General features: G+C 39.4%; 1 protein-coding gene across 1 annotated transcript in view; it reads left to right on the forward strand.

Moving 5' to 3' along the window:
• chchd6b (coiled-coil-helix-coiled-coil-helix domain containing 6b) overlaps positions 1-16,954 on the forward strand; it is a 57,151-nt gene that overhangs the window by 28,860 nt on the left and 11,337 nt on the right. Inside the window, exon 7 of the mRNA XM_073469039.1 lies at positions 9,399-9,531. Coding sequence (XP_073325140.1) covers positions 9,399-9,531 — 133 coding nt within the window. The remainder of the gene's footprint in view (positions 1-9,398; positions 9,532-16,954) is intronic.

Here is a 16,954-nt window from a genome sequence, read left to right on the forward strand (position 1 = left end):
CACACACGCACACACACACACACACATATATATACAAACTTTCACTCCCTTTTTCTATCTCTGCTACACATACAGGCACACTTTGTATTCAGGCAGCCATGTGCTCGTCATGTTCTGTCAGCATTTGGGCAGCGTTTCATTGTGCCGTGGTCACGCTGTCATTTCACACTACACTGACCACCCAGTAATTATTCTATTTACCCACTGCTGAAGGGAGGGGAGCAGTGGAGGGGGGGCTGCAGCAGAGTATAACACATTATGTAGCTACAGTATGTCTTTTTTTCTGTCTTTATATCTGTCTCTAGCTCTGCCTCTGAATTCTAAATTCATTTCATTCAATAATCTCATTCGCTTCTTAATTCTCTTGCCATGGTTGTAACTTGTCTGTGCCTTCATTCATTTCCCTCAGCCTCCTTTTCTTTGAACTTCTATCCATCCTATTCTGTCTGCCACTTCTGTTGTTTGGATTCTTTCCTTTTTTTCTTATGGATGGTCTTGGTTGTACTCTACTGTTGCAACTAATCTGCTCATAGAGAGATGTACAGGCCAAGACATTGGCTGATAAAGAGAACAGACATAAATGACAAAAATTACATCAAAATGATAGGAGTGCAAGAGTCAGGACTTGGAACTCCTTAAATATTTGCACGACTATTGAAGAATCATTTTTAAAAGCTCATTGATAAAAAAGAAATATAATTTATGCATATTTTTTTGCTGATCAGACTCATCCAGAAGAAAGCGAGAAGAGAAGGTAATGAGTTTTCAGTACAGCTTCACCATGAGGAAGTATTTGTGACTGAGTGACATTAAACTCTATAAACAGATGTCTGCATATGAATGCCAGATCTGTAGGCAATAAATTATCTTTTGATATCGGAGACATTATGGCTTTCGTCTGTAGTATTTGTAGTGGTATTGACCAATCCTGTTTGAGCAGACTGTGGGTGCATGCAGGTAAACAACTGTACAGAGAACAAAATAGGTGGAACGCAATGGCCCAAACGCAATCTCAGAACCCATCAGCTTTCATCTGACAACAACGTTGCAGATGTTGTCTCTTAATTCCAACTCCATTCTCCCATCTAAAGGCCGGAATATCCGTGATCCTAATACCCACTGGCTAAACCGGAAGCCTTTAAACTTTGGCTTTTGCCCCCAGAGGCTAAATTGTCATCAGAAGATGAAGAACCAATGGCTTCCAAGAGTGGAGTGACTTTGATCTAGCAGCAGCCTTCTGATGTGTAGGACTAGACTATATAGGTAAGAAGGTGCAGATCTCCTACAGCCCGTTGACCAGCACTGGGGTGAAAATTTCACAAAAGCAACCATGGCCAGCTGGAGGAGGCAGCGTAGGAAATCACATAACCCCTTTCAGGAAGACGGCCATCAGCTACAGTGCTCTAGAATAGGACCATCACACCATTACAAACCCCTTTTAGTCATTTCCACTTGTTTGACAGCTGCAGTGGTCCCACTTCAACTGCTGTTTGTCAGGTTCCAGACTGGCCTCAAATAGTTTGAGTGCAAAAGTTTAAGCTAAAAGGTGCCTCTCACACCTGAGGAGGGTACTTGTTGAGGGCAGGGCAACAAGATGGAAGCGCACTGGGATATTGCCTGTCTTTTTCGAAATCGGACTTGTCACCCCCTCTAAAATATTATCCTTGACTGGGGATATATTGAGTGGTAAAATGTTATCTGGTGCAATTTTCTACTTGCCTTGCTGAACTACATAGGGCATTTTAGAGCAGTTCGTCCATTAGCCTTGCCTTGGGGTACCAGACTACTCATATTCCCCAAAAATACCTCACCTAAGAGACCCACAACATTGCAGCTGAGCTTACTGTATGATCTAAAAATCCATTAATCCTCTTTAAAAATCTTGTTACCCTCAAAGTGTTAGCAAAGACAGAGGCTCAGTGAACTTCAGGTGGATGTCTGTGTGAGGATTCACCATGAAGTAACTGCTGACAGTTTGTGGTTAAAAGAACACTTTCATCTGGGTTCGTTATATCTACTTTATTCTATAAGTGTGTCTATTCCTGTGTGTGTGTGTGTGGGTACCGTGTCCAATTAGTGAAACAGACAGGTAAGCTAACTGTAAAGGTCTCTGTGCCCGACACAGTAGCAGACTGCTAGTCATTACTAGAGACAAGACCTGTCTGCACTGTGGTCGAATAGAGATTTACCATTAAGACTGAAGGCTGCAGTCACTTACACAGTCTGCCTCTGTTACTGTCTATATGAGGTGAAGAACACCTACACACAAACACCCCCGAACAAGTAACTGACAGGTCCGATTTGGTTTGAGCTGTTTTATCCACGAGTGTGAATTCACAGCAGCACCGGCTTATATACTACATTTTTTTTATCATTTAATGAAGACATTTCATTTATTATGATGTTGATGTGAACAGTTTTATATGTAAGAATATGCAGAGACTTAGCTCCAACTGCTATAAGAACTAGATCAGCTAGATGAGCTTTGGTCTGTATGTAAATATAATTCCAAAATGGACCATATTGGACTCAATATCAACTCTGACTCTGTGGAGTGTCATAATCACACATAATCACATCCGAAAAATGTGTTATTTTCAAAGCAAGACAGAGAGCATGCAGTGCTGATCAAATTATGTCCTGTTTTGTTTTTTTGACCTTTGCTGCTTACTAATTGGTGGCCCATCATACTGCTGTCAGTGTTTGTGCTCTCTATTTGAGTCTGTCTTAGTGCCTGGGTCCATCTGGATTGTGTCTGACTGTCCTCATTTCCCCTTTGGGGTCAGGTAGATTTAGGAAGACTTCTTTTTAGTTTGTGTTTTGCCTTTTTATTTGAGAGGCTCAGTCTAGAGAGACAGGAAACATGGTAATCAACTGTGGACATTGCGGTCATGTGGTATGGTCTTAAATGTCAGCTACCAGGGTAAGGACATCTAACACACAGTAAATATACAAACAAGATCATAGATTTGCACATTGACACAAAGGACAATGATCTACATACAGTATATAGTGACTAGGCATAAGTGTTGTGTTTTCCTGGTCGTAAAGGCTGCATTAGAGTTAAGTGATTTAATTTACTGAACTTAGTAAACTGTTCTACTTGTTCTAATACTTGTCTTTACCCACTTAGTCATTATATCCACATTACTGAGGATTATTTATCAACATTTTCATTGTGTTAATATTTTGTGAAATTACCAAAAGCCATCTCTACAATGTTTTATCAATCTGGATATCAAGGAATTTGGTAAAGAATATTGGGATATTTTTTTTTGTCACCCAATTCGAACATTTCTGAAGTGCTTTTGAGGAGAGTTCAAAATATCAAGCTGTATATCATGTATCATGTTGGCCATATTGCCTCAATTGTAACACAAAGGGACTGCACAGGGCTAGCAACATTTAAAATACAGTAAAATACCCACTCTAACACTCATTTAGCCAAATAGAGTAACATGCAGTAGGCTGCATGTAATACAGCATGCTCAATGAGAGCCAAAGTAAGATAATGTGAGAAAAGTGTATTATGTTGTGCAAAAACAGTGTTCTCAGATATTGTATTACTGTTTGTGCAGTACAGATTTGAAAGCTCCACTGTTCTTTTCAAAAGAAAAGTGAAGTTGTTTAAAGAAAAGGACCTTACAAAATAAATGACACCAAACTGGAATTGAACTTGTTGGTGATAAAAAGGCTAGTGATGGAAGGCTGATAGCAGCGAAACGCTCCAAAGAACATCTCTCACCCCGCATCACCCGCAACTCGAGTGAGTTTGTCCAACCGCAAGGTCTCCTGATTGAAAAGTTATCAGCGATGAGATGTCACACACAAACACACGTGCACATGTGCCCCTTATCTTGTTCCCGCATGTCACCTGTTTTAATGAAACACTCTCCTTATCCCCTCCCATCTCTCTCTCCCTATATTCAACAAAGTGAGTTTGGTGGGGATCAATCAGCCAGGCTAACAGAGTGCGAATTGTTCTCCTACGTTCCTATCTCCCGTCAGCACTTCAGCTGTCAGCGTGTGAAGATACGTGCAGAGTTCTGTCTGTCTTCAGTCTATGGCTTGTAGTTGTTTTTTGATTGCTATTCCCATTTGAGACGGAGACTTTGTAAGAGTTTTGGCGGAGTCTAGATTAAACTCAGCAAAGTTTCTCGGTGTTGTCATTTTGTGACGTGAGCTTAGGATTTACCTGCACTGCGTCACTTAGCAAAGGTGGAATAAGTGATTATTATGACTACCAGAATAATCATAGCTTCTGAGTTTTGTCAGTCCTCAGACAGAACCTCACAGGCTTTATGAACTAAATCTGCAGTTCTGATTTCATGTGATTCTGAAAGTGAGATTTCTGTCAGTTGAAATATAATGTTGTGAATGTTATCCTTATGGCAGTATCATAAAAGCTTTACAAAGCCTCTAACAATACAAGATGCATGCTCTGTCGTTCCTTTTGATCTCACCCCAGCCATGACATCTTTGATCCTCTCTTCTCTTCCTCTCCACTCAGCGTAATATTAAAAACCAAAAGTACAATGCCATGGCTGCTGCTTTAAAGGAGCCCAAATCCTTGTCATCATACATTAATAACTGTTCACACACACCACACACACACACACACATACACACACACACACACACACACACACACACAAATGCACAAACACAAACAACACCAACTTAGACACCGAGAGAATAATAAAATGCTACGCCTGTACGATCTTTCCTTTTTCTTCTTATTGCTTTATTCCCCAATGTCACGCTTTTCAGCCGCGCAGAACTTGAGCTCTCTTCATAAAAACCACACACTGCCAAGGTGAAACAAAAAATAATGAGAAACTTTAACGATTTGAGGCTAATCTTTCTCCCCCAACTCTGCACGTATTTATGCAAAACGTCACAGGCAGAAAAGCAATTGGTGTGTTGTTTTGCTTCTTCTCCCTGCAAAAGTTAGCTATCAAACTAGCTGGGGCGGCTAATGTTTTTCTAATAAGAGCTCACCTCTAATTTCAGTCAAACGAGGCAGTTGGTGCAGATTAGCGGAGGCAATTTTCTGCTTCAGATTCCATTATTAAAACACTCCTGCTATCAGAAAGTTTCTCTTGTTGAATTGAAAAAGTTTTTTTTCTTTTTTTCAACTTGAGCTTGGATTAATACCTTGGCGCTGTTGTTGCTGTTATCTTCTGCTCTTAGGGAGTAATTCAGAATGCCGACCAGCTGTGCGGAGACACGGGCATCAGTCGTATAATTTCCATATTGTGATTGAAACTCAGGTTTTAAACTGACCAACACAACAACACTATTTCTATTTCTAGTGCAACAATACAAATGCTCTGTTTTCAGGAGCTGACTTTGGCAAATCCCCTCCTTTCAATCCCATGTGGACAAAATGCCCCCTCCTAATTTAAGCCATTCAGCCCTAAACCCTGTATCCTGTATCATAAAGCTATTAAGTATTTTAATAATGACTCAAGCCAACAGTTAAGTGTATCCTGCTTTACCTTAATTGAAACTGTTCGTCAGCTCTTATTAACATCAGCTAGTGTTTTATATTGACCCTGATGGCACTTTATCAGCTTCCCAACTAAATGACTGTGAGACAGACATTATGAACTAATATTCACCTGTCATCCTGACCACCAAGAGCCGTGGCGCCGCACAATATGGCAGAGGTAAAATGCAGATTGTGGTGGTTGCCATGGGTTACTGTTTGTCCAGGCTAGCTACAAGGTTATTTCTCATTTAATACGTCACTGTCACGTTCTCTCTCCCTCTCTCAGGTTGCATTCACTTCCCTTTTCATGAATATTCTCTCCGCCAGTGATTTATTTAATCCTGTCGCTCTACCCTCCACTGCACACACAGACACACACACACACTCACACACTTAGACTACATAATACACATACCAGTGCAGAGAAATGTCTTCGGTGTGTACAGTTTATCTCATGCACACACACACACACACACACATACATGCAGTGCATTTACAAAGCAAAGTTCACACACATTTATTGTGTGTGTTTGTCAGTGAGGACAGGGTCCACTGAGCTCATTCATATGTGAAGGGTGCACGATTCTGTAATTGCTTCGAGGGATGGCATGATGGTAGTTCTCTCTCTGTGTGTGTGTGTGTGTGTGTGTGTTTGTGTGTGTGTGTGTGTGTGTGTGTGTGTGTGTGTGTGTGTGTGTGTGTGTGTGTGTGTGTGTGTGTGTGGACATACATGATTGCATATGTGAATGTCAGGTGGTCAGCTTCCCAAAACAAATAGGCATGTCCCATCATGTCAAATGTAGCCATGCGTCTCCTTATCAAATTGAACACTAATTCCATCTCTTCCTCTCTCTGTCTCTTGCTCTTTTTGTAATACAATGTTGTATACAGACATCACGTTCATTAGAAAATTAGAAAACATAAATGTCTACAAAAGGTTTTGTCTAGTGTCAACAGGAAGAGCAGGCAGAGCCAGTGGATTTATGTTCTGTCCTATTTTATTCTGTTGTACTGCATTCCACTTTATTAATTCAGTCCTATTCTGTTTAATTCTATCCTGTTCTGTCCTGTTCTATTCTATTCTATTCTGTCCTATTCTGTTTTATTCTTTTTTCTGTCCATCCATCTGGGGACAAAGATCATGTGATTTGATAGAGAAGTCCCGCAACTATTTTGTATTCCATTCAGTTATGTTGTATACTATTTTGTTCTTATCTTTTCTGTTCAGTTCTGCTCTGTTCTGTTTATTCTTTTCGATCAGTTCTTTTTGTTAATTTTTGTTCTTGTCTGTTATATTCAGTACGTTTTGTTCTATTCTATTCTGTTCTATTCTGTTGCTAGTGGACTGGGTGTGCATATGAGAGCTTATGCAGGGCGCAGTACTGTGAATAATAAGTTGTGTCTTTGTGTGTACGTATGTGCATGTGCGTGTACATATCCATATCCCAATCCTTCCAGTAACGAGTTCTGTCACAACAGCAGGTAAATTACTACAAGCAACAGAGCACTCAAGGATTACCCTCATGTAGGATTAGCATTCACTACCTGTATGTGTGTGTGTGTGTGTGCATGTGTGTATGTGTCTGTGTGTGTTTGTGGATGTGGATATGATTGTGTGCTTTGTCTACACACATGTACTGTATGTGTGAGTAAGATAAAAAGAAAAGAGGAAGTTTGACTTTGACTCCTAAGCTGCTTTGTCAATGCATTATTCATCTCTCTACACAAGCTGCACCTTGAAGCCTTTGAAACTATCTCAGCTACTCCAATGGCAACTAAAACAAACCATAAACAATCTCACATGATTTTAACTTCATAAGATTTAATGGCACAAAACAGACAGTGTTTGTGCTGTTGTTACTGTGGTTTCACCTCAGCCTAACTTCATGCAGTTAGGTAATGTTTAGTCACTTGTAAACTAAACCTGATGTTTTTGAAACTTTAGTTTGGCAATCACACTTGCAATTAATTACTGTTTTAGTTCTGTGTTCATTTTCTTATAGCAGCAAAGACTCATTGTATGTTTTTCATCAGTGTGAGAGACTAAACTGTAGGGTTTTCCCCCAAATTCAACCAGATCCGTGTTCGGTCCGTCTCTGATCCGCCATAGCAGCGGAGCTCTTTCACTCTAGTCTATGTGAGTACTTCCACTGGCTCCGCTGCATTGCACTGGATGCTGGAGCACAGTGCATCAATTCAGCCGATTTCAGCATAGAGCAGATCGGGCGACACAGGAAGTTAGACACCGAAACAATATGAAAACATCCGGTTAATTTTCAGAATAAAACACTCTGTCTTGACGCCAGCACAAAAATTTCAAAAAAGAGACCTTGTCTACCCTTATAATCCTTTGTTTGGGAACACTAACCTTTTGTCTGTTTGTTGTTGTGTTTATAACACATACATGTATAATTGCGATCGTGTGTGATTCTGTAATCACCGCGGGACTCCCTCGGTCTCGCCATTCCAGCTGTCTAGCAGTGCTGCACTGTACTGCACTCAAAACGCAGCCGGTGGGTGTTGACGGACAAGGGCGCACGGAGCAAAACCGCAGCGTGGCCATTCCACAATGCACATGCAACCAATGGAATTCTGGAGTTAAACTGTAGCTGCACATGAGCGAAAGTAATCTTGAGATAGCATAGTGATAGTCATATTTTAAAGCATGACAGTGCTTTGTCTAAATATTAAAGATAATTTCAGGGGGTTTTTTACAACCTGGGTCTGTATTTTCATTTATTTTAATTTCTTTGTTTATGTTCCTTGCCCTATTACACTACCTCTAGCAAGGCCACATCTAAACTCATCCTGAAGTTTCTTAGTAAAAAGCTCTCATAATCAAAGCAAACAGTAAGACCCAGGTTGTTAAAAAAGCAGGTTTTCTTCATATCATGAGGAGAAATTCACTACTACAGCTAGTTAATGTGATGAGCTTTAGAGCTAACAAAAAGCAGAACAGATTTACAGATTTATGCTACTCTGCTGAAGCTGTTCTATTATGTTCCTGTATTTCAATGAAAAGCTTAAAATTGTCACGTTCAGTTAAGAAAAAGAATACTATAGCATTAATCTAAAATTTCAATAAATAATAGAAAACATAAAATAACATATAATGTATATATATATATACATATATATGTGTATGTATATATATATATATACATATATACATATATATGTATGTATATATATATATATATATATATATATATATATATATATATATATATATATATGTATATGTATATATATATATATATATAAAACGTTTGATTGGTGATCTTTTTACCTCTGCCAAGGAGGTTATTTTCACCTTTGTCCGTTTATTGGTTGGTTGGTTTGTCAGCAGGAGAACTGATTTCCACAAAACTTGGATGAAGGATGGCTACCAGAATAGACCCCATTCACTTTTGGTGTGGATCTGAATAAAGGGACGGATCCAGCATTGCGATAACATTGCGCAGTAGGGCTTTTCCCTGATATTTTCCTTAATTTCTCAGGGATAATGCATGCATATTGATGAAAAAAATTAGGGGTATTTATGTGGAAAATGTTTACTTTTCCAACCACACTGTCTTTTTTGGCTTTTTTGCTTGTGTTATTTTACAAAAAAACAACAACGACAAAAAAAACAAAGCAAGAAATAAAACTCAATCTTAATCAATAGGTAATTATTGCAGCACTACTTGTAATAACACCTGCTACAAGAAAATCCCCTGTTTAAGGCTTCTTAACAAGCAAAAGTGGCTCTGTTGAAATAGACAATCCATTTAACCGTCAAAAATGCACAACGTGATAACTGAAACTAGAGATGTGAGCATGTTCAGTAACTGAAGATTCTCACATTTGGCTGTGCTGGCTATAATCACACTGATCCTCCTCTCTGCCCTCTGTTTCTGTGTAGACCTCGGCAGACTGTGTCTCCATGCACTGAGCTGCAGGCCAAGGTGCTCCAGTGTTACAGAGAAAATCCACAGCAGACGCTGCACTGCTCGAGCCTGGCCAAACAGTACATGGCCTGTGTCCAGCAAGCCAAGGTAAGTAAAGGCCACATACCGTCTTGACTGGGAAGAAAAGTGTTTTCTTGTGGAGAGGATATTTATGTGATGGTTTTTGTGGGTGTATTAGTGCGTTGTAATATGTGTGAATGTTTGTGTGACAGGTAGCGTCACACTTCTCTACTTTCAATCAATTTCCTCACTCCCATTGTTATTTTTCTTTTTTTTTACCGTTATCACTCCTCGCTCATTCCTTCTTAGTAACACACTTGGACAGAGGACTGGAGGAGCTCCCTCTCCCTTTAAAGATAAATGTTTTAATTTGCTTCCAGTTTTTTAAAGACAACAGAAGGATAGCAGTTAATTAGACAGACCTGGAAGGAGCCTGACAGTGACACTGACAGTGGAACAAAAAGGTGAAGAGACAAATAATCCTTTCATTCCTCATACCAAATCAGTTTAACTTCTGAGGATTGTAATCTGCATGTTGGTTACTTTGACACTTCAAATAGGAAGCTGAATCAATGAGACATGCCTATTGAGCGGATTTATAAGTCACCAGGCGTGCACTGTGTTTTGGAACTTTCTGATAGGAAGATTACACCGTTATTAGTGTATTAAAATCAGTTTTGGCATTCAGCTCTTTGAAATGCATTCTGCTCTCCGCTGATGCTTTTGCAAATAGTGTTCAGACCCCACGCTTATCTACAAAGTGCTTATTTTACCCAATTTCTCCATCAAAAAACAATAATGAATGGGGCAATTTGCACATTATTATCGTGACAAAATGCACTGATATGGCTCCAAAGTAGATAAAAGGCACAAAACAACAATTGGTGAATCTGGCAGTTTAAACGGTTGATAAAAGCAAGGCAAAGGCTCACAATAAAAGCAATCAGTCTTTTTAAACTGGTTCAAAAGATCCATTTGCCAGTGGGATGGGGCTCTTTGGGGAAAAACAGTGTATATGTGTTTGTATGCAAATCAGTTTGTTGCATTTTATTTTAGTAAACATGTGTTGTATAAATTCAGATTGTTAGTATAAGAGTTAAATGCAGAGTAAAAGAAAACTGTTTTCCTCTTTTTTTAAATCGGGTTCAATCAGGCTTATCCTTGACAGAGTGAGTTTGAATAAGAGTCAGAGAAAGAAAGAGAGAGAACACCGACGAGACAGAAAGAGAGAGTAAAAGGGCAAATGAATGAGAAAGCAAGCTTCAGTCGGTATCGAACGTATAGACGTGATGACCGTCCCTCTGTGATTGAAAGTGTTTGGGGCTGAAAACCAGTAAAGGCTTAAACTCTACACTGTCCTCTGAATAGAAATGAAAAAGTTCTTCACTTCTACTCTGGTGGAAGAAGGTGACTAATGTTGATAAATGAGGTTTGGTCCTTTTCAGGCAGTAGCTAGGTCAATGTCTAAATATAGTGTAAAGTTTAACAGAATATCTAGAAAATCTGCAGAAAAAATCTAAATTAATGCTTGTTTTCCGTCCACTACCTCTATGCAGTTATAAGAAGTTGCCTCGTTGAGATTAACAGCTAATGGCACTAATTCTCTGGAAGAGTGCCACAAAACTTTTCTCCAATTTCACTCAGCTGAAGTCTTACTTTATTCATTATTCTGATGTTTGACTTTGGAATAAGCGAAGATAAGTTGAATTGTTATTGTAAGAAATAAAAATACGATGTGTCACAGTTGACATGATGGACTGTAAGTGCTGTCATTCATGGGCTCTCATTATGTTCTTCTTGGTAGCGGTTGAGTCATGTGCGACAGCTACTGGCTACTAGCCAGTCCAGTATTAAGCCTCATATCAAAATGATTTGAAAATGTTTCAATCGGCCCAACTCTAACATTGCATCACTCCACAAAGATCTGAGTTTTTGTCTGCAGACATTTTTCATCTCTTCAGTGGAGAAGAGGCTTCAGTTCAAGGCACATGCTTCATGTTTGTCATGTGATATTCCCTAAGTCCTGTTTCCACTGCAATTTGTTACATTTTTAATACAAGCGTAAAAGCTTTTTTGCCATATGTTGAGATTTTCTTTGTTTTTTCAGCATTTCCACTCTGGTATTTTGTGCGCAAATTGAAAATACACATGCAAACTTGTGGACTCAAAACCACCTAGTGCTTTAGAGGCCAAACTTTACTGTGCTCTCTTGAAGACATTGGAGTGATTGTTGAATTGTTGCATGACTCTATACTCTATAACATATTCAAAAGTGTTGTGTAAGAGTTTATCTGGTATCTGGCCTTTTAAAAATTTCACATGGTTGCTTTCTCACTTTGAAAAAATAACAGCCCTGATCGAAAAAAACATTTTATCGCTGACATCTTCTCTGTCTAACCTTTCTTTATTGGGATAATAGAGATGGAATCTTGCTTTTCAAGAGAGACCTGCACTAATCTTTTGAAGATGGTTGGATTCTCAGGTTGACCTTTAAGACTTCTGAAGAGTACCCTATTCCATGCTCAACCTTAAAAAGGCATATAAATGTTGCTAGATTTAAGATATAAATGTGTAAATGTGAATGACCTCAGATTTCAGTGTCATATGAAACTACCTAAATCCAGTGTTCTATCCTATATAACATCATCTCTTATCCATACATCTTATGTGTTATTATCTGCTCATCCTTGGATCTTTCATGCTGCTGTCACTGTCACATCTCTTCTCCTTCTGTTCCCACCCTCCATGTGTCCCTCTTCTGGTATTAAAGTCTATCTCAGCACCCTTCACTGCACACTTTGTCACATTAGCAAGTGCATTGGTTCATAACTACTTCTGGAGCAAGGTCTCAGTCGAGCTATTAGTTAAGTTTGACTAACATGTCAGGTGTTATATCTCCCCTATTTATTTGCACCACTTGCTTTCAGACCCACTGCTGTCTTTGTTTAACACACAGATTCCTAGAGAAGCCCTTTTGTGAACCATAAACATTTCAGACATATTCAAACAGACAACAAAGCACAATTTTTCTAACCCAGAAAGTAAACTTTCGCAAGAAATGTTATTAGTTTTAGAGCTCTCTCTGTACTTTTTAAAAACTTTTTGCTGCTATAATTATTAACATCCATAATATGCTAAAATACAATGCTTCATTAAGAGCATCTTTAACACCAGCGGCATGGGTTAGACAGGGTTATGTATAGCATGACGAGGGTAGGCAGATAGGGTCAGTGAAAGAAGTAGGGAATGACAAAGCTACAGAGAAATAGAAGATGGAGACAAAAGAGAGCTGATTTAGATTCTTTCGAATGTGACGCGCAGAAGAGTTGAAGGGGGGTTAAGATACCATGTGAGGTGAAAGGGACAGATGCATGTTGATGTCATGAAAACAATGGGAAGATAGTTATGGTAGTCTGGAGTTACAGCACTGCATCAAACAGCTCATTTAAGAGATAAACGTACTTTTAAATCCAATTCAAACCCAAAAATCACATTCTCAGAGTCATAACTCAATCTAATATGAACACACAGACATGGTACACATGTTATTTGATTGAGCATGACTTACACACTGGAGAATGTTAGCTCTGTCCATGTCCATCGTGAATAAACATCCATAAATACACATAGAAATCAGGGAAAAAGACACTACTTATAACTCCAGAACTTGCCTGAAAATCACCACGTTTCTACATTTTCATCAGTATCAAAGTAATCCAGTGATAGTTACCTATACAGTCATCAGTATACTGCGATCAGGAATTGCTATTGGTTAATTCAGCATATTTTTAATTGTCTAAATTGGCCAAAATGCAAACTATACTGTAAATATAGGCTTCAAGTTGTGGCCCACAGTGTACATCATTTCTTTGTGGACTTCTTTTGAAAGCTAACACCCACACTTAAAAAACACAGTGACATACTTGTAAAACAAACAATTGTCAAATAGCTTTCAATGACTTATGTCCATATTACAGTCACCCTTGCAGAACATTCAATTTTCTAATTTTCTTATTTTGGGTTAAAATGTGAATTCTCACATAGCACCTTGGAATGATGCCTAATTGACTGAGACTGGGTCAAATAGAGAGGATAGACGAGTATAGCTGCCACCGGAGGCTACCGTTCAGTCAGCCTTAATGAAAAGAAATGAGTGGGCAGTCCCAAGACCCCTCTGGACACGCAGGCGGCTGTCCAGTCGGCCTGTCTATAAATGGATCTGACAGAGCCAGCAGCTTGGCAGAGCAGAGCACTCGGACGAGAGTTTTACTAGAAAAGTTTCAGTATTGCTGCAGGTGGTTAAGGGTCAACAGGGAGCAATATGCACTGCAGATTTAGTCATGAGAGAGAGCAGTGGATCATATTTCATTATGATATATAATGTACTGAAGGCCCTGGAGGAAACATTTGTTAACGTTCAGACTGTTAATAATTGGAGGTTTTGCATCTGTGAACGAGGTGCCTTTGTGCTCGTTCCAACATAGAACAAAAGGTTTGTTTGTCATGTGAAGAAATTACATTCAGCTGGCATATGTACATTCCTGAAAATGTTTTGTTGCATTCAGGAATTATCAGAAAATAAACAATTTAACAGCCACGTCTTTTAGGATAATGATAGATATCTCATTTAGGAACGAACTTTTTAATTCCATGACATTAACACCAGGCTGATATACATACAACCTACATGCTGATCTGAAGGACTCCTATCATACACCAAAATATTTTTGAGGTACACTTTGAAAAGGAGGGCAGTTTTGCTCAAACTTTAAAAGCAAAATAAACTGGCTGTTCAAGGGCAGATAAAATAGCTAGTGAGAAAAGACATGCAACGTTTGGATGCAGTCATTTTTTAGCTTTGTGCGACAATCACAAGACTGCTCAATAGACAGCAGAGCTTCCAGACTGGTGAAAACCTCCCGACAGCTTAAAAGCTCTGTTCTTTTGTTATCTGTATGTACTTGTAAGGATTTTCTAAAGCAGATACATTCTTCCCTGTGATTAAAGGGACAATGCTGTATTTTCCCCCCAAAATGAATCTTTGTCTGAAGCTGATACCTTATGGTTCTTTCTTTTCTTGAATATAGTTATATTTCTCTCTTTTGTCTCTCTCTGTACATGAAGCTTGACGCTTATCGAATGTCGCCTGTCTGCCTTAAAGTGTTTTCCTTATCTTCAGTTTCTGGTATTTTCTGTATTCTCCAGTCATGAAAGCAAAGTTACACTGGACAAAAAACCCACTAAAACCCACTAACATCTGGCTTTTTTTTTCAATGGGAACAATCGGCATTCATTCCCAGGTCAAATGACTCTGCAGTTGTCACAGGTGTTTATAGGCTTCAGCTTTGATATGCTGTGATGGAAACATGAAGCCCAGGTGGACATGCTAATTTTCGGGGGACATGTTGGATTTTATTAACTTGAGATGCAGCTTTTATTTTGTAGACTGCTATAGTCTAATTATTGGAAGAACTTTCTGAATAAAAGGGGAATTTAAATGATGAAAAAGTAGCCATGTGCAGGAACATAGATCATTGAGGATGCCATACACTGAGATGCAACGAGAATCGTTTTGCATTTGAATAATTGACAGCTGAATCGTAATCTAATCAAATCCTGAGGCCAGTGAAGATTCACACTTCTAGCGACCACTGACTAGCATGACTTTCCATGAGTTAATTGGTGCAGGCTCTACTGTATATATTTATACTCTTCGTCGGCCTGTCTGTTTGTCAATCAGTCTGTCAGTGAAGCCAGCGGCCTGCTTATCTGTCTTTTCTCTGCCAATGTCTTGATCTGAACATCACTAGAGTATCTATCTCACTTTTTCTGTCTCCCATTTGAAGTGCACCCAACTCACTATCTACAGTGGCACAGCCTTCCTTATATGTCACTCAAAAAAGTTCTTTTATGTTCTATGAATCATGCACACACACACATACACACACACATTCTTTAAACATCCTGCCCTCTGCCATCCATTAAAGACAGTTCCTTCAGGATATGGCCTTGCACCCCCTCTTGGCTATCACTCGTCGGTCCCTCTCCTGTCACTGTCTCTGGTTGGGCAATTGTCATGCATATGGGACCTTAAGTGTGTGTGTATGTGTTCGGGATGCAGGGTAAATGTCAACTCACCAAGGCCCTGCGTTACCATGAAGCTTTGTGGGTTTCGTCTCTTTCTGGTGTGACTTTTGACAGTATCATATATATATGGTCATTGTCACTGGACATTTACATGCTCTTTGTGTTCGTGTGCTTGCATTTCTGTGTGTGTAAGCCGATGAGAGAGTGTGCGAGTCCAACCCTTTTACCTCTCATCATCTATTCTCTCTTTCAACCTCCTTCTCACTGAAACAAAACACAGTCGTCCTCAAAGTCACATTCAAGAACAAACGTTTCTCAAACCGCCACTTACTGTAAGAGTCACCCCCCTCCTCCTCCACAATACTCCAAGGCTTCAGCGCCAACCATTTGCAGAATGCTAATACGAGCGCTGTGCCATTTAATACCATTAGCAAGGACCAGCGGCATTAGAGCAACACTTGCCACTGTATCCCACATACTTAACCCACTTGAACCTGTCGGTCTCCTGAACGCAGTGTTTGTCTACCCTGGTGTAAGTGTGTGTGTGTGTGTGTGTGTGTGTGTGTGTGTGTGTGTGTGGCCCCTGAGATGCTTGGTTAAGTACCACTCTGATTTTGCCTTGATTGTGGAGGCCTGTTGAGCAACGTTGAAGCAAAAAAGAATGTGGAACAGGCGCATTTGTGCTTGAGTATATCCTGCTATTTTAAAGGTAATCAGTATGTGGTCATTCTCAATTATAGCCTTTTGTTTGAAATTGGAATAAGTATTCAAAAGGGACAAAGTATAGTTGGAGGAGGTTGACGATGCTGCTGGGGGACTGATCACGTGTAAAAATTTAATAAAATATAAATGCCAGTCAATATATTGCAGTCAAATGCATCGCCATTAACTACAGACTACAGACTAGAGAGAGTGACTGATCTATTTGATGTTAATGTGATAATGATTGTGTTAGCTTACTTATGAATGTACCCACTGTATGGCAAAGTGGTACTTTCAGTACCATTCAATGGGAGTCCTTCGGTCCCGCCTACAAGCTAGGCAGTGTTCAGTGAGAGTAGTAGGTGAATAAAATGACTGATGTGAACACATTGATCGCTGCCTTTACATGCACAAAGTATTCTGTTTTTTGCCCTTATTCCAAAAATGACAATATCCCGACTAAGCTGTTTACATGGCTAATGAAAATAATATCGCTGTCACATGCAGCCATGCATTATCCCATTAATGTGCCCTAACATGTCATTTATCACATCAAAAGTGGAATGGCTGGAGCCACGTGTGTAGTTTTGCTTCTTTGCATCAAAATTAGATTTAAAAGAAGTTAAGTTTTCCACCAGTGGCGGACTTGTTTGACCTTGCAAACACAGACTCACTTTTTCATTCTTTACCAGAAATGTGGCTTCTCTTTTGGCAGCGAGTC

The sequence above is a fragment of the Pagrus major genome, chromosome 6 (genome assembly GCF_040436345.1).
Source record: "Pagrus major chromosome 6, Pma_NU_1.0".
In the NCBI taxonomy this organism is placed as follows: Eukaryota; Metazoa; Chordata; class Actinopteri; order Spariformes; family Sparidae; genus Pagrus; species Pagrus major.